This window comes from Agelaius tricolor, unplaced genomic scaffold (genome assembly GCF_023055355.1).
Source record: "Agelaius tricolor isolate 1412-34295 unplaced genomic scaffold, bAgeTri1.0.p SCAF_51, whole genome shotgun sequence".
NCBI lineage: Eukaryota > Metazoa > Chordata > Aves > Passeriformes > Icteridae > Agelaius > Agelaius tricolor.
This window is the reverse complement of record NW_027269311.1, coordinates 1345927-1364559: the sequence shown is the minus strand read 5'-3', so window position 1 is coordinate 1364559 and position 18633 is coordinate 1345927. Positions and strand designations below refer to the sequence as shown.

Genomic DNA, 18633 nt, shown 5'->3' with positions numbered 1-18633 from the left:
CAGGTCAACGTGCCAGCACCCACCCAGGGGCTGCATCCTGGCCAGGAGCTGCTCGTGCAGGTGTCCCTCCCTCCCACTGCAGGTCCCTGTTCATAGTTGTTATCTTATTTTCCAGAGATGAGCTCTACCCACATAAATTCAAACCCCAGCCACCAAAAGAGAAGAAAACCAGTTTGGGTTCCCTGGCCTCTCAATGGAGGCACTTCAGGACTGGACAGGAGGATACAGCCAGAGCCCTGAAAGAAGTGCAGGATTTTACCCACTCTTCAGGAGCAGAGGTAGATTTTCTTCTACATCCAGTGCTTGTGTTGCCTCCCCAGCCTGCCAGCACCAAGTCCTGCTCATGCTGAGCTCCCTTTTTGCTGCCCTGCTGTGCTGTGCTGACAGTGGGCTGGGCAGCAGGGCCAGTGGCTGGACATGGGCTGTGTGGGAGGGAGAAATAGGAGAGTTTTCCTTGGAGAAGCTGACTCAGATCCTACAGGCCTGTGCTGAGTGGGGGATTTTTTTGCCTTGTTTCCTTCCCAAAGTAAGATGAGGCTTTTCTCTGCATCATCATGGTAAGACCTCCAGCTTCCCTCCCAGAGCCAGCTGGGATGATCCTGATCTCCATGGAGCCTCTTCCCAAGGCAGCCAGACTCCCTGTTTGCAGGGCTCTGCTTTCACCCAGAGCTGCTGCTGCACTGCTGGCCCTGAAGCTGTCTCACAAAGGGAGACTTTGCAGAGTGGCTGTCTCTTCCTCCCAGCACAGAAAATGGCTTGTTTTCCAGGTGCCAGCACCAACTCCTGCAAACCCTCACCTGCCACGAGCCTTGGAGGGATTCAGGTGCTCCCTGGACGTGGCGCACGCTCCCCTGGAAGCAGAGAAGGCAGGAGGGAATCTGTCTCACTGCCCATTGTCAGTGTGGCCAGCAGGGCTGGAGCTGCCAGTGCCGCTGGGGGCCCTCAGCATTGGCCACAGAGGGGCCTCCCATCCCTGCAGGCCCATCACAAAGTGCTGCTGGAGCAGCTGCTTGTTGGAGAGGCCATGCAGGACACGTTGTAGGGCTGCCCAAGGACGCTGTGCAGCACCTGTGGAGGGCACTGCTCCCCCTGGAACTCCTCAGGTGCTCCACAGGAAGTTTTTGCAGGCGCTTTTGCTGTAGCACCATGAGAAAGCAGCATTTAAATCAGAGAGAGAGGGGAAGAGCCTCAGGAGTCAGATGAGCTGGGCTGGGCTCCTTCCCTCAGCTCCAAGAGCTCTCACTCTGAGTCTCCTCCTTTTCTAAAAGCAGGAAGTTTTGAAACTTTTTAAAGGCAAGTTGTGCATCAGAGAGAATTTCTACTGCCAGGAGACATCCCAGGTCACTTTCATATAATGTACTAATTAATGCATTGACCCGTGAGGATGGGAGAAGATTTTCCCCATGGTCCCTGCACTGGTCAGTGGCATGGATGCAGGATGAGGTGAGGGTGATTCTGGCAGTGTTTGGGGAATAGGCCCCTCTGGCTACAGCTGCACTTTGCTCCAAGATGCTCTTCTGCATCCATTTCCATGCTCAGCACCTCAATCTCTCCTGTCTTCCACCCAGGCTTTCAGTATCCTGCCAGTGCCAGGTGTGCTGCAGCCAGGAGAGAGCCAGCAGGTCTCCTCCACCTTCTCTGGCCACCTCAGCAGCACCTGCAGTGTCCCGGAGCTGTGCCACGTGGAGGGAGGCCCCAGCTACGAGGGGCTGGTGCCCGGGGAGGCCTCACGTGTCAGCTCCTCCCTGAGCCCCCGGGAGATCAACTGGGGCTCTCAGGCCCCTCTGAGGGAGAGGTGAGTCAGCCTTCCATGGGCTCCTGCTCTGCCATGGGTTATTGTCCCTGCAGGGCTTCCCTGCTCCAAGGACTCTGAGCTCAGAGGTGCTGCACAGCAAGGGCCAGCAGCAACACAGGGAGGGCCACTCTGAGCTCCCTGGCTGCCAAGAGAGGAAGGACCTTCTCCTGTTTAGACACAACATCTTCTTCTCTATTTGAGTGCTGAGCCCTCCTGGCTTAGCTGCTGCCTGCAGGGAGCTGGGCTCTGGGCTTGCCTTGGCACTGCCTCTAGAGGTGGCTTGAAGTGCATGGTGTTGAGTGGCATCTTCTTCATCATCTCCCTTCTTCACCAAAACAGTGGGATTGTGGTATGGGCAGGTGTGAGGCACAGAGCAAAGCTTGGTTTGGGTCCTGCTCCTGCCCCAGATGAAGCCCTGGCAATGCTGATCTGCCAGGGTTCTCCTTATGGTGGGACAGCAGCCAGAAAAGCTCATGTCCTTTAGGCTCCCCTGCAGCTGCAGCCGTGGGCAAGCACAGGAGAAGCTCAGCTCCAGCAAGGCAGCCCAGCTCAGGACACACAGGCCCAGGGTGGAGCTGGGAGTGGAGGCTGCTTCAAGCCAGCCTGTGCATCAGGACTTCTTCAGGCCAGGCTGAAGTTGGTTTCATGGGGAGGAGAGGGACGAGGCTGCTTCCAATGGTTTCCATGGCAGCCAGCACTGGTTTGCTTGGTCACAGCTGGGCTCCAGCAGGAAATCTGGCTGACAAGAGCCTGCCTTGCAGGAGAGGAGTTCCTGCAGCCTTTGCTTTCTGACTGATAGCATTGTTCTCATGAAGGAGCAGGCTAGGAGTCATTAAAACCAAAGGTCACGGACACAGACTCTCTAACTAATTAAAGTTAGACAGTGGTGTGTTTATTAACACCGGCGGGCGGCACCAGAGCCGTCCCTAAATGGCGTGACTGCGCTGTCCAAGGTTCTTTGCCCTCTCTTTATTGCCCAAATCTTACATACAATACATCTGCACAAGCCCAGCACCTCCCATCCCCTCTCTGTATTCAAATGAGCTCATTGGTCCTTCACACCTGTGCAATTCCTCGCTTGAATTGGGTCTCGAATTGGGTCTGTGGTCTTAAGGGATGAAGTCAGGAATGTCTTCATCAGGTCTCTGTGACCCTCTGGCACGATCCAAGGTCCCCTGCTTAGTGACTGATTGACATCAAGCCCAGGTCCTAAGCATTGTTCTCCTGGTTTCAAGATGTTCTTATAACAGTTCACTTCCTCCTTCTAGAAAGAAGCTCCTCATGGTAAACAATAGAACATTCAGCTCCGGCTTTAGCATCTCATAATCATTAACCTATGGTCTGCCTGTCTAACTTACATCCTGATCAATGGGAATTGCTTCTAAGCCTCAGCTGAAATCTGAACTCTTTAAAATCATGCTTCAGCTATGCCCAGGGGGCTGAATGAGCTGAGTGAGAATTGTAGGAGAGATGAGCAGATGTCAGCAATCTGTGCTCTGCTCTAAACTGGGAAGCCCAGAGACAAAGGGCGTTTTCAGGCACCAGCACAGAGAGCTGCTGGATCAGCCTTTGGCAGGGGCTGGAGGGGTCTGGCTGTGCCTTCAGAGGAAGCTTGCACAGTCAAGAGCTTATGATGGCAAAGCTGAGGTTTGGCTGGGCCTGGAGGTCCCCTTCCACCAATGGCCTCACTTGGGATGTTCCCAGCCTCTGTGGGTTGAGAAGAATTCACAGAAATGGCCTCAGGGCCAAGGAATGAAGTGCAGGGCCAGCCAGGACTAGGGAGCCCAAGTTTGTGGTAGGGAGTCTCAGCCATGGTTTCTGTTTTGTCTGCAGAAGGGAGCTGAAGCAGTCAGCTAAAAAGCTTGAGGAGGAGGCAAAAGCCTTAGAGGAGGAAGAGAGGCGGAAGGATGAAGAGAGGCAGAAGAAGGAAAAGAAGGGTGTCTCTGTGGGAAAGCAACCTCCAAAACCAGAGAAGGGGAAAGCCAAGACTCCAGAGAAGAAGGAAACCAAAATCCCAAAAAAGGAAACCAAATCCCCAGAGAGGAAGAAAACCAAAATCCCAGAGAAGAAGGAAACCAAAATCCCAGAGAAGAAAGAAACCAAAATCCCAGAGAAGAAGGAAACCAAAATCCCAGAGAAGAAAGAAACCAAGGCCCCAGAGAAGAAGGAAACCAAAGCATCAGAGAGGAAGGAAACCAAAATCTCAGAGAAGGAAACCAAAATCTCAGAGAAGAAGGAAAGCAAAGCATCAGAAAGGAAGAAAGGCAAAGCATCAGAGAGGAAGGAAACCAAAATCTCAGAGAAGAAGGAAACCAAAATCCCAGAGAAGAAAGAAACCAAGGCCCCAGAGAAGAAGGAAACCAAAGCATCAGAGAGGAAGGAAACCAAAATCCCAGAGAAGAAGGAAACCAAAGCATCAGAGAGGAAGGAAACCAAAATCCCAGAGAAGAAGGAAAGCAAAGCATCAGAGAGGAAGGACACCAAAGCCCCAGAGAGGAAGGAAAGCAAAATCCCACAGAAGAAGGCAGCCAAAACCTCAGAGAAGAAGGAACCCAAAGCCTCAAAGAAGAGGGAACCCAAAGCCCCAAAGAAGGAGGAACCCAAAGCCTCAAAGAAGGGGGGAACTGAAATCCCAGAGGACCCAGCTGAGCTGGAGAACTCTTTCTTCTTTATTCATGCAACTCATTTTACACAGTTTGAAAAACCTTGTGTGCAACTTTAGTAAGTTCAGAGATTTCTTATCAGTTATTCTATTATTGGTTAATAAAATAGATTTTACTTGTGCATCAGATCTCTCTATTGTATTGTTTACCTGTTCTCTTCACTGATTCTCATGGGACAAATCCCTTGTTGTTGCAGGTGCATTTGTTTTTCACCCTCAGAACAGATTGCTCACAAAGTCTCATTCTCACAATAGCTTCACATGGGAACTTGTAACTGCTTAGCTGCACTCCGAAGTGATGACAGGCCAGCTATTAACATGGCAGAACAAGGCCTGATTTCATAGGGCCTTTCTTTTATCATTATTCTACCTGTCTATGACATCTCCCCCTTTTCGTTCATTTAAAAAAGGCTCCTATGTTCTGATGTTGAAACAGCTCACTCTTGTGAGGGCATTATCTCATCAAGGTTATCACTGGTTATCTGTTAGATGTGGGATAAGATAGATAAAAGACCAATTACAATCAACAAAACTTACCAAATTCCATCAAGTCATTGACGCAGGGTTTTGCAGCATGAGAAAACAAAAGAATAATGTCCAATGTCTCTTAGGGAAATGGAAAGAAATGACCATTGTTTCCAATGAGTTGAGAAGTATGAGAAAGTCTATGAGCTGGAAATGTTGATCTTTGACATCACTGAATGTCCTCCTGGGTGCTGGAACAGGGAATAACTGGAGAAGGTTCGTAGGAGCTCTGTACCGTGAGGATGCCAGGAGGCTTTTGTTGGCAAATTGCCTCTGTCAGTGTCCAGACACAGCCATGTCTGGGCAGTCCTCCTCCTGTTCCTGCCCTGGCCACAAAGGCTGCAAGGAAACCTTTTAAGCAAAGGCTGCAAGGTGATGAGGTTATTTCTCTTTGCACTGGGCCTCATTTTTTCAGAGCTGATCAGTATCTGATGGAATGAACAGGTGACTGCTTTGAACTGCTGCTGATGAAACACAGGCACATCTTCTCCTGAAGTTAATGAATCAATCAGGCTTCACTGTGGTACACTCAACTGGGATTTAGATGTGATGATCTTTTTTCCAAATTTCTCATGTACATACTGCATTATTCAAAATGATTAGTCGTCCAAATTTCTCATGTACATATTGCATTATTTGAACGTTCTTACGGCATTCATTCCCTTTCTTTATTGTTTTTTAAGAATGAGATGCATGTCTTTTGTTATGAGTATGAAGAAACATCATAGCAAAATAATACATGCAGTGGACAAGAAACTTAGAGCAATTAGGAATAATATGGATACAACAATCAGGAATATTTCAAATAGCAGACAAAGCTAACAACATAGGTGGAATTAGGTAAATAGCAATCTCCGCAATAATGTACCATCATCCCAGAGTCTGCAAACAGCTGACAAACCTCGATTCAGGGGGGACTTGGAGAATTATTTCCAGATAATAATTCCTAAGCTCCCTTTAAAAAGAGTTCAACTGTCATATCTAGAGAGTCAAATTGCCAAGTCAAAACAACTCAAATCTAGAAATTTAATTTCTTAACAGAAATTAAATCTACAAAATTTAACAAAAAACCCCTTTGCCTTATTTAATTTAACAGAATGTAACTGAGCATTACAATATTGGGCTTTAATTTAACAGAATTAAAATGAACATCCTTAAAAGTTACAGATAATGGCATGATGTAATTTTGTCCAAGGTTATTAACACAAAAAAACTACTTAAAGGTGAATAAGCCATAAGTGAAATAACAGCATGATGGTGCACTGGAGGGATTCAAGTTGTAACAAGCATGTTAGAATTATAAGTAAATCAGTTATGAGAAAAACCCATGGTAACTGCAAATTCCATGGAAACAGAAATTCAGTAAGACTTTTTGAAGTGCCGGGTTACTGGAAAATAAATATAATAACGTGCAATTTAGCATATTGCTGAACAACCCAACAGCTTTTTGTGACTGTATCTGGCATCATTTTATATGGCACATTTGTTAGCATTCTTGTTAAAGAAATCAGACCATGTTAAAATTTGATAGGCAATAAGGCGTTGCATTTACCGCTTTTCAATAGAGTTGATAGTTATCCATAGGGATAGTTACAGGCTTTGTTAATTGCTGATTTGTCTTTTTGGTATGTGTTTTTGGTCCGGTCAGTTTCTGGCCAATTGTTTTTCAGGCATCTAAAGTAAAATTTGACACAGTACGTGGCCTTGGAGGACCCCAACAGGTCCAATTCTTGGGGTTCCTCTAGAGCATTGGGCAGCATTTTTGTCCACCTGTCCCAAGTATCTGCCAGGTTGGGTCTCTTACCTGTGGTGCGGAGGAGCTCTGAGTTACAGACGGGCCAATCATCTGCTACAAAGGTGTCACGGTTTGACGCTGGCGCAATGCCAGTGCCCCCATGAAAATACATTCTCCCTGGTGTCTGCTGTGAGATGTGACCAGGAATAGGGCAAAGCAGGCTCCAGCTGAGGAATAAAAGGGAAAAAAACCAACTTTATTAACTTACAATATATAAAAGAAACACAGAGAACTCAGGATGAAAACCTTCCAAACATTCCTCCTCCCCCCACCAAATTCCCAATACATCACAGTAAGACAAAACCTTGGATTCTCAATTCAGTTACCACCCCTCAGATCACCAACTCTCAGTCCATCACCAGCCTTTAGATAATCAGTTCTCAGTTCATCAAGAAGAGAGGAGTCCCTCTTGTGCCATAGGCTTCCCCTGGAAACACAGTTGAGACCTTTTGTGTTTCCATGTCACACGTGGCACTGCCTGGAGATCATTTGCCATCGTGACATCTTCCTTTCATGCCCAGTGGTCTCACCACTGCACATGGACCAGAGCTGCTTCTAGGGTTCCCCTTTTAAGGATGCTTTGCCCAGTTCCAAAAAAAGCACAGTCTCTCACTTTTGGGACACCTGTCCCTCCCAAATTCAGCCCCTGGGGCCGAGGGGATCTCTGTCAAGAACAGAGATCTTCTTCTTCTTCCCTGAAGATGGAGAGCAACACCACCCTCCTCACCCGTTGTCTCTGTTCACGCACTCCTTCACATAACATCACTGCACTCCCTTGGCTCCAAGCCATTGCCTCCCCCTAGATGCAGTCTCTGCGTCACAGGAAAAAAATGGTTCTGTTCATGGCTATACAAGAGAAGTCCAGCCAAAGGCCATTCCATCACCTCCTCTCAACGAAGATTCTTCTCAACTTCTCTCGTGGCCCATTTCCTCTTATCTCATCTCTATCTCTCTTCTCATTCAACTCCAGGAGGATCAGTAAGGTTTCCATCATCCAAGAAAAGGGTTAAAAATCTCAGGCTCTGCCTGTCCAGAACTCCCATGGCTGCCCTGCCAGGCACCTTCTCGCTGCACCCCCCTTCTCCTTTATGGCCGGCCGTGCTGCCTGCATGTGATACTGAATTTCAAGCTGGCACAAGCACAGGCACAGGCTCACTCTCTTTCTCTCTCTCTTTCTCTCTTTCTCTCTGGGGGGCTGGCTGCCCGATGACTCTCCAATGTTCCTCCACCCTTCCATCCTGCAGGGGCCTTCACCTCCCCTCTCTGTCCAAGGCCCGGCCTACCTCACGCGGCTGCATGGCTTCCCCTCCCCTGCCAGCCCGCAGCCGGGCAGGGCAGCTCTGACCTCTTTCACAGACAGAACCCAAGAGAGCTCCCCCTGGGAGTTCCCTGCTTTTAACCCCCTGTGTTCTCAGAGGAGTATCCATGTCCTCAGTGGCCACACCAGGTGCCAAAATTCAAATCTGAGCACCTATTGGTTTGACAACAGCATCCCAAAAAACTCACATCCTTTTCAAACCAGGACACTGGTGGAAAACTATTGCCATTTCTTGAAAGTACTCTAATGACCCAGATAATAAAGATTTGCTTGTATATTATGAAACCAACAGGTATTAACACCTGTGCCAATTTCGAGGCAGACATCATCGAGGCAGTGCCACTTGTGCCCTGAGGTGCCCTGAGCTGGGATTGGATCTCTCCGAGAGCACCTGGGGGAGAGCAGAGCACCTTGCAAGCTGCAGGTCCCTGACAGTCCCACAGGGCTCTTGTCCCATCAACATCTGCTCTGCTCCAGGCTGAAACAGGGCCCAGCATGGTGCCGGGATCATCAGAGAGCTGAGGTGTGTGCTGGAATTCAATGGCCTCCCCATCCCGCAGCAGCCCTGTATTTCCCTCCTGCAGCCTTGGTCACCAGCACAGCCATGGAGGCTCTTTGGGCTCTGGAGTGTTGATGCAGCCGCCAAGGGCAGCTGAGCTCTGCCTTTGGCACAGTCAGGCCTGGCCAGCGCAGGCCATGCTCAGCAATTGCTTGTGTGGGCCTGGCCTTGCTGTCAGCCCTGGCAGCGGCTGCGTGGCCCCTTTGTGGCCCTGTGCTGGCCCAGCCATGGTGGCCCAGCCCCTGTGCAGGCCCAGCCATGGTGGCCCAGCCCCTGTGCAGGCCCAGCCCAGGCCAGGAGCATTGCGGCTGGGAACGGCCCCTGTGCCGTGGTGCCCACAGCAGCCTTGGGGCTCCGTGCCCCATGGCCTCCCTGCTGGGCAGCCTCTGCCAGCTCCTGCAGAGCCCCTGGCACCTGTGGGGCTGCACAGACAGCCCTGCCCCGGGCTCTGCCGGCCTCTGGGCCAGCAGAGAGGCAGCCAGGGCTGGCCATGGCCGGGAACAGGCCCTGAGCCCCGCAGGAGGATGGAGCTGGGCCACAGCCAAACTCAGCCCAGGCCAAAGCTGGGCTCAGCAGCCAGGGCTGCCAACACATGGGCACAGAGGCTGGCACTGACAAATGTCCTGGGCCCCCTCCCTGCTCTGTCCCTGCCACCAAGGGCACAGAGCAGCCTCCTCTCTGGGCCACTTGCCTATTTGCAATGCCTTGCACAGGCGCTGGCCCTGCCCCACAAGGCCTGGCCTGAGTCCTGCCCCTGCACGCTCAGCCAGGCTGAGATGGACACTGATGGTTTCTGGGCCAGGCTCTCGGAGCCCAGCCCAGCTCCCTGCAAGCTCTGCCAGCTGCCCTGAGCTCTGGGCAGCACCAAGGGGCTCTCTGAGCCCAGCCCAGCCCAGCCGGCTCTGCCCCCACAGCTCTGCTCAGGCCAGGCTGCTCTGGGCACTGGCCCCACGGCCTCAGCCCCTGCCAAGGGCACAGCAGCAGCTGCAGCTGCCACAGGACTCAGCCCCAGCCATGGGGGAAGGGGCTTGGCCAAGGCCAAAGGAGGCTCCCTGGCTGCCCTGCTCCCCTCGGCCTGAGGTGCTGAGAGCTCTGCAGCCCCTGCTGCCATCCCATCTGCCCAGGGCAGCACAAGAGCCCCGGCCTTGGGGCCCTCAAGAGCTGCTCCTGCTCCAGGCCCAGGGCCCATGCCAAAGCTGGGACAGCAGCCACAAAGCTGTGCCCATTTCTGTTCATTGCTGCTCTCATGGGGATGGATCCTCAACCACTTGCAGGCTGCTGATGGATTTTAGTGCCCTGGAGACTTCTTCTTTCTTGAGCTCTTCAGTTCAGGAATTCAGTGAGAAGAGCTCATAAACATTTGTTCAGAATACCTGAACAAGAAAAGGCCCTGGGGAACATTTCAAGTTTTCAGTTCTTAATGTGGTTAATTAGACAGATGACAGAAGTGTACTCAAAGTGAATATACAATAGTATAAAACAATGCAAAGAATACAGTTTTGTTTGGTTAAGTTTTATTTTCCTGTTTATAGATTGATCTCAGCAATGTCCAATTGATATTGATCCCCAGCAGCTTTTAAAGCAGTTTGAACAGATATGAAAATCAAGACCCTTCATGACTGACAATCAATCAGAATTTTTCCCCACCCCCTCCCCAGCATTTCCCTCATCCAGCCCCTGGCACTCCTATGGATCAGGAATGGTGTGGCCAGCAGGAGCAGGGCAGGGATTCTTCCCCTGTGCTCAGCACTGGTTGGGCAGCACCTCGAGTGCTGTGTCCAGTTCTGGGCCCCCAATTTAGGAAGGACATGGAGGAGCTGGAGCGTGTCCAGAGATGGGCAACAAGGCTGGTCAGAGGACTGGAAGAAAGTCTTGTGAGGAGCAGTGTCTGAGGGAGCTGGGGTTGTTTATCCTGGAGAAGAGGAGGCTCAGGGGAGACCTCATCTCTCTCTACAAATCCTTGACAGGAGGGTGCAGCCAGGTGGGGGGTCAGGCTCTTTTCCCAGGGAACAGGGACAGGACAAGAGGACACAGCCTTTTGCTGCACCAGGTAAAGTTTAGGCTGGACATTAGGAAATATTCTCCACACAAAGGGTGATTGGGCATTGGAATGGGCTGCCCAGGGAGGTGGGTGAGTCACCATCCCTGGAGGTGTTTAAGAAAAGACTGGATGTGGCACTCAGTGCCATGGTCTGGGTGACAAGGTGGTGTTGGGTGCCAGGTTGGCCTCGATACTCTCCAAGTTCATTTCCAGCCTGGTTGATTCTCTGATGATTGTGACACTGCAGGGCCTGGGGAAGCAAGGGGCCATTGTGACACTGCAGGCCTGGTGGCACCAAGAGGACCATGGTGACACTGTGTACGACATGGCAGCACAGAGCCAAGGGGCCAGGGTGACACTGTGGGGCTGAATGGAAGCAAGGAGTCCATGGTGACAGTCTGGGTCCTGCAGGAACCACAGAGGCCACTGTCACCCTGCAGGGACTTGTGGAACCAAGGGTCCATTGTGCCACTGCGGAACCAAGGAGAGCCTTGGGAGAGCCTGGGGACAATGGAATCAAGGGGCCATTGCTCCATTACAAGGACTCTGGGAACTGAGGGAACAATTGTGACACTGTGGTGCCCCATGGAACCAAGGGTCCCTGGGGACACTGCAGTATCTTGTGTCACCAGGGCTCCATTGTGACACTGCAGCACCAAGGAATTCATTGTGGCACTTTGAGGCCTCATGGAACCACAGAGGCCACTGTGACCCTGCAGGGCCTTGTGGAACCATGCAGAGCATTGTGACAGAGCAGGACCTGGTGTCATGATGGGGCCATTGTGACACTGCAGGGCCCCATGGAACCAAGGCGCCAGGGCTGCTCCTCAGGGACTCCTGGAATGAAGGAATCATATTTGATACCGTGGTGGCCCTTGGGACCAAGAGGCCATTGTGACACTGTGGCACCAAGGAGAGCATTGCTGCACTGCCAGACCTCATGGAACCAAGGATCCATTGTGACACTGCAGGGCCTGGGGGGAGCAATGGTCATTGTGACACTGCAGGGCCAAAGGATCCATGAGACATTGTGACACCAAGTGATCCCATGGAACCAAAGGGACATTGTGACACTGGGAGGCATCCTGAAATCATGGAGACCCTTGGGACACTCTGGGGCCTCATGGAACCCTGGTGACACCAAGTTGGCTGGGAGTGTGCATCTGCTGGAGGGTAGGAGGGCTCTGCACAGGGCCCTGGACAGGCTGGATCCAGGGCCCAAATCCAACAAGGTGAGGTTTAACAAGTCCCAGTGCCGGGTCCTGCACTTTGGCCACAAGAACCCCTGCTGTACTACAGCCTGGGGACAGAGTGGCTGGAGAGCAGCCAGGCAGAAAAGACCTGCAGGGACTGATGGACAGCAGGCTGGACATGAGCCAGCAGCGTGCCCAGGCCCTGGCCTGAGGCGTCAGCGCTGCCCCAGCAGTGCCCATGGCCTGTCCCTGCTGCAGCCCCGGCACTGCCACCCCCAGGGCTGTGCCCGGCCCCGAGAGCACTCAGGCCCTGCAGCAACACCAGGGCCACCAGGGCAGCGGGGCAGGGCCACGGCAGCAGCATTGGCAACACCAAGTGCTGCTGCTGCTGCTGCTGGGCCAGCACTGATCTGCCCCAGCTCTGCACACAGACATTGCTGCTGCAGCTCCAGAGAGGGCAACACAAGGGCATCTCTGCAGAAAACTCTGCTGGGAGATCCTTTAGTTCCCTTAAAGCCACCGAGAGTGCAGCCCCTCATTGACAGAGTGTGTGGCCACAGGGAAGGTGGAGAGAAACAAAATGAGAAATGGCACGAACAATGACATTTCTTTGTGGACAATAAGAAAAAATTAAAACAAAGGTAAAGAAACTCTAAAATGAAACCAAGAAGTATCAAATATGACTTTTATTACAAGTGATTTGGAAACACTGACCAGCAGTTTAATGCTTCTGAAATTTTCCAGTGATCAGGCTCCTCACTGCAGCCTTGAGCTCCTGGTTCCTCAGGCTGTAGATGAGGGGGTTCAGGGCTGGGGGCACCACTGAGTACAGAACTGACACTGACAGATCCAGGGATGGAGAGGTGATGAAGGGGGGCTTCAGGTAGGCAAACATGACAGTGCTGACAAACAGGGAGACCACAGCCAGGTGAGGGAGGCAGGTGGAAAAGGCTTTGTGCCGTCCCTGCTCAGAGGGGATCCTCAGCACAGCCCTGAAGATCTGCACATAGGAGAAAACAATGAACACAAAGCAACCAAATACCAAAGACACACTAACAGCAAGAAGTCCCAGTTCCCTGAGGTGGGATTTGGAGCATGAGAGCTTGAGGATCTGTGGGATTTCACAGAAGAACTGGCCCAGGGCATTGCCATGGCACAGGGGCAGGGAAAATGTATTGGCTGTGTGCATGAGAGCATTGAGAAAGGCACTGGCCCAGGCAGCTGCTGCCATGTGGGCACAAGCTCTGCTGCCCAGGAGGGTCCCGTAGTGCAGGGGTTTGCAGATGGACACGTAGCGGTCATAGCACATCACGGTCAGGAGGGAAAATTCTGCTGCGATGAAATATCCAAAAAAAAAGACCTGTGCAGCACATCCAGTGTAGGAGATGTTGCTGGTGTCCCAGAGGGAATTGTGCATGGCTTTGGGGACAGTGGTGCAGATGGAGCCCAGGTCAGCGAGGGCCAGGTTGAGCAGGAAGAAGAACATGGGCGTGTGCAGGTGGTGGCCGCAGGCTACGGCGCTGATGATGAGGCCGTTGCCCAGGAGGGCAGCCAGGGAGATGCCCAGCAAGAGGCAGAAGTGCAGGAGCTGCAGCTGCCGCGTGTCTGCCAATGCCAGCAGCAGGAACTGCCTGATGGAGCTGCTGTTGGACATTTCCTCTGATGCCTTGGCATGGGGATCTGTAAGAAAAGTAATCATGGAATAGTTGGGTTTGGAGAGGACTTGAAATATCCCAGCACAGCCTGGGGGCACTTTCCCCCCACTGCCTGCCCAGGGCTCTGCTGCCTGGAGCTGTCCCTGCCAGCAGCTGCTTCCCTGTGCCCAGGGCTGGGCCCTGCCAGTGCTGCCAGAGCCCAGCCCAGCCCTGGGGGCTCAGCTCTGCCCTGCAGAGCCCTCCCAGCTCAGGCACTGCCCCGGGGCAGCTCTGGCTCTGCAGGCTCTGATGGCAACGTCAGAGCAACCCTGAGGAGGCTGGAAAAGCAGCTCTGAGGCTGCCTGTAAGGGCTGATTTCTGTCACTGCGGAATTTATTCAGATCTGAGAGAAATTTTCTTTTTATTTTTCTCAGTCTTAACTGAGAGATGAATATCTATGGGCAATTTCCCATCTCAGGAACCAGCAGCAGTAGATTAAAAAAGCAGGATTTTCCCTTTTATGCATCCCCTGCCTTGCTGTACTCCCTGTATAATCTATTGGGAAATGTTCTGCAGTTCAATGCCATGCTGGGAGCAGTCCTGAACAATGCAGCATCCTCCCCACACAAGGAGAACACTCCCAAGCCTCACCAGCTGTCTCCTGCCACCCAGATCTTGTCCCCCAGTGCTGGGAGCAGCTGCCAGGGCTGGCTGAGAGCTGTCCCTGGCAGGCAGCAGAGTCCCTGCCCCAGCACAGCACCCTGGGCTGCAGGACCCTGCTCTGCAGGACAGCCCTGGGCACCCCTGGCTGCTCTGCACAAGAGACAAGCAGAGAATGTACTCACAGGCTCTGCAGGCATTGGCATGTTCCAGCTGCAGGAGATGGCTCCAGGAGCTGCAGCTGCATTGTCCTGCAGCCAGAGGTTCCTGTGCCAAGGGCTGGCAGTGATTGTGCCCCAGGCACTTCTCAGCCCCTTCCCAGCCCTGACTGATTGAAGCTCTCTGTGCCTCTGTGCTGTGCCCGGGCTGGCTGCAGGCAGTGCCCCAGCCCTGCTGGGCTGGCACAAGAGCTGCTCCTCAAGAGAAATGTGCTTTTGAAGCTCTTCTTGGTGACCAGGAGCTGCCTCTGGGCCAGGAGCCCAGCCCAGCTCAGCAGCACAGACACAGCACAAGGACTTTAATCAGCCTCTGGGGCTTTGTGCTCAGGCCCTGGACATCAGTCCCTGAGAGGGAGCTGAAGAAACCTCTCCAGAACTCCAAGGCAGAATCCAACTCCAAACTTTCTTGGACTTTTAATGGGTCCCAGTGAGGGACACGACTGAGCAAGTGTCCCCAGGCCCCAGGCAGAGCAGAGAACTGCAGGCAGTGATGACAGGTGGGGACAAAGAGAAGCCAAGTCTTGGTGCCCTGGGCCACAGCAGGGTCTGTGTCACCAAGGGCTGGGAGGAGACACCTTGTGCTGAGGCCCTGGGGCCTCCTGGCCCAGCCCCAGCCAGGCTGGGCACTGTCAGCCCCTTGTGCTGCCCTCAGCATCCCCCCCTAGCCCACATCCCAGTGGCCTCAAGGATCTGCTGCAAGGAGTCCCTGGGGAGCCTTGCTCAGCAATGGCCCTGGGGGCTCCTTCGTGCTCCCTGCAGGGACTGCAGGTTTTTCAAAGGACTTTGGCTTTGGCTTTTGCCTTGGAGTCTCTGAGAGGTTTGTGCAATCCTGGCCTCCAATTATCTGCTGTAATTAGTCCCTGGAGAGGCTTTGTCAGGAACAACACTCAGTGGGGCTCATTAATACTTTGAGATACTCAAGGTTTTTGAGGTACTTTATGGATTTTCCTTTCTACACTGAGTCTCTGAGAGGATCTCATGCCATCCTGGCCTCCAGTTCTCTCCTCCAAGGAGTCCATGAAGAGCCTCTGTTAAGGATGGACCTCAGAGGGACCCATTCATGCCTTGAGACACTTTGAGTTTTTCCTCTGACTTTGACTCCTGGAAAGGTTTGTGCAATCTCCTCTCAGGCCCTGAGGTTGAAGGGCTCAGCTCCAAATGCACCACAGGGCTCATTAGGATGCAGCAAGTCCTGACAAACCATGGCTCTGCCTTGATTTCCCTCTAGTCTTGTTGAGTTCAGCAGGAAGTTTTCCTTTTACAGTTATGGATGGTATAAATAAGAAGCTTGACTAGGCCAATATTCAAGCAGCAATCAATTTATTAATTAATATGGTAAAGTATGAGCAATACAGCGCTGGGAACAGTGGGGGAAGTTTTCCCTCCAACTGCACACCGATAGTTGAGGCTTACAGCTATTTATAGGGGTACTCACCAGCTTTCTCAGCAGTTTCTATTCCAATTCTTACTCATCAGCAGTTTCTATTCCCAATTTTTACGTCACAATTCTATGTACTATTGTGATTTAGCTTTTCTCAGGATATATCCCAGAAAGGAGTATCCCCAGATGGTGGTGGTCCAGTTTCCAAAAGAAGAAAGACGAATCCCATCTGGTGAGGTCCAGCTTTCCAGATGTGGGTCCTCCTTTTAATTGCAGAGACTATAAATCTAACAACAGTGATGTCCAGCTTCCCTTGGCTGAAACTAGAAATCCTTGAGGTGATGTTCATCTTCCTTTCTCAAGCTGTTTTTCTCTGCTTTATTAAGGCATGAGATCAGCATGTTTCCTTTATATATATTCCAAAGCTATAGTTTCAAGGATACAAGCAATGTTCTAAAATTATACTTCAAAAGGTTATTATTGCAGAACTCTTTAAGGATTAACTACAAGCAAGAAGCAACATTCTTAATGCTTTAATGCCAATGCTCCTAAATCAACCAAGGTTAATTGCAAACAAAAGATGGGTTCAAAGGACTTCTTCCATGCTTTACTTTCCTCAGTTATTATTAGAATTCACAACTGTCCCATTGCCGGTCTCCACAGATGTCGCAATCACAAATACACTCATTGCCTGTGTGTACCTGACACGACACACAGCTTTGTATTTCACATCCCCCCGTGTCCCCCTGTGTTCCCTGGGCAGGGAGCTGCTCTGGCCCGGGATGGCCGGGCCCAGCCGCGGGGCCTCGCCGGCAGCGGGCAGGAGCCGGCCCGGGCTGCGGGACACGGCGGGGGTGCCCGGCTGCAAAGCAGCTCTGGCTCCCGCCAGGGAGCTGTGGGCAAGGGGCTGCAGCCGTGCGGGAGGAAAGCCGCTGGGCCAGCCCCTAACGCTGCCCCGCAGGAAGGAAGGGCAGGAGGAAGCTGACAAATGAGCTCGGAATGTGGCAGTGCAGAGATGAAGGGACAAGTGCCCTTGGGGGCCGGGGCTCCGGGCCAGCCCTCGGGCACGGCTCCGAGCGGCTCCTGAGCCGGCCTAAGGGCTGCCTGTAAGGATTGCAGGCGGCAGCCCAGAGCAGCAGCGCCGGCAGTGCCAGCCGGGCCCCACGGCCACCTGCCCGTGCCTTCGCAGCCCGTGAGGGCCGCGGGCTCTGCAGCGCCGCTCCCGCTCCCACAGCCGGCCCGGAGCCTCAGGGCTGCCCCGCAGGCGCCGCGGCAGCAGCAGCGGCCTCAGGGCCCGGCCCGGGGCTCGATCTGCTCAGCCCGGGGCCAGAGCCACAGCAGGGGGGAAGGAGCTGAAGGAGCACCAGGGAGCCCGGAGAGAGACAGGCTGTGAGACAAGGCTCTGCCTATAATTTTAACAGTTTTTATTAACCTAATAACTATATACAATGTGAGATGCAAAGCTATGTTTCATGTCAGGTACAAACAGGCGAAGTGTGTACTTGTGAATGCGAAATGTGTGGACATTGACAATGGGATAGTTGCGAATTCTAATAATAACTGAGGAAAATAAAGCATGGAAAAAGGCCTTTGAACCTATCTTTTGTTTGCAATTAACCCTGGTTGATTTAGGAGCATTGGAATTAAGGTGTTAAGGATGTTGCTTGCATTTTGCTTGCATTTAATCCATAAAGAGCTCTGCAATAATAACATTTTGAAGTATAATTTTAGAACATTACTTGTATCCTTGAAACTATAGCTTTGGAATATATATATAGGAAATATGCTTATCTTACGCCTTATTGAAGCAGAGAAAAACAGTTTGAGAAAGGAAGATGAACATCACCTCAAGGATTTATGGTTTCCACCAAAGGGAAGCTGGACATCACTGTCATTAGATTGATAGTCTCTGGAATTAAAAGGTGGACACATCTGGAGAGCTGGACTCCACCAGATGGGATTTGTCTTTCCTCTTTTGGAAACTGGACCATCAGCATCTGGGGATACTCCTTTGAAAATACATCCTGAGAAATTCAAATCACAATAGTGTATAGAATTGTGATGTAATCATTTGGAATAAAAATTGCTGATGAGTAAAAATTGGAAATAGAAACATCTGAAAAAAGCTGATGAGTACCCCTATAAATACCTGTAACCCTCAATTATCGGGGTGCAGTTGGAGGGAAAACTTCCCCCCCTGTACCCAGCGCTGTATTGCTCATACTTTACCATATTAATTAATAAATTGATTGCTGCTTGAATATTGGCCTAGTCAAGCTTCTTATGCATAACATGCCTCACAACCGCTGTCAAGGACAGAGCTTGAAGCCCTCCCCAAGGACTGAGACTGAGACCCTTCAAATTCTAACCCAGGGGTGCTGGCCTGACTGGAGCGGGGTGTCTGCCATGGGAAGCGGGATGTTTCCCATAGGAACCAGTCCTGAAACAACGGGCCCCGCTCACTGCTGGCACCGATTTGTGCTCGAATATTGGCCTAGTCAAGTTCTCATTTATATAACGGTCCCAAAGGGATCTGGGCTGATCAGGATCCAATGGCTGCAGTAGGTGTGCCATTCCTAAATCCAGTTTGGGAGAGCCACGGCCATGTTGCTGTGTGAGCTCTGAGGTATCTGATGGTGGGAGATGCTCAGGTTTGTCCTGTTTGCATCCCCAGCTCCTGCAGAGCCGCTGTCAAACAGCGCCAGGGAATGCTCCTGGCACTGACGCTGGCCTGGCTCAGGGCTCAGCTTTCCTCCATCAATCCCACTTCAGATCTTCACTCTGGGGGGAAGGTGTTAGTGGGTTGGGAGCAGCACAATCCAGAGAATTGGAGGATGGCTTTATGTTGGTAA

The 18633-nt window shown here is 51.9% G+C and overlaps 1 protein-coding gene across 1 annotated transcript; it reads right to left on the bottom strand.

Annotated features, from left to right (window-relative positions):
• Window positions 1-12609: 12609 nt before the first annotated feature.
• Window positions 12610-13542, bottom strand: LOC139604432 (olfactory receptor 14J1-like). The gene has a single exon (XM_071455582.1). It carries the CDS (start codon window positions 13540-13542, stop codon window positions 12610-12612), a length of 933 nt encoding a protein of 310 aa, XP_071311683.1.
• Between the last annotated feature and the right edge of the window lie 5091 nt (window positions 13543-18633).

Coding starts and splice junctions, on each gene's coding strand:
- LOC139604432 (XM_071455582.1), bottom strand. CDS start 13,542: ATGTCCAACAGCAGCTCCATCAGGCAGTTCCTGCTGCTGGCATTGGCA.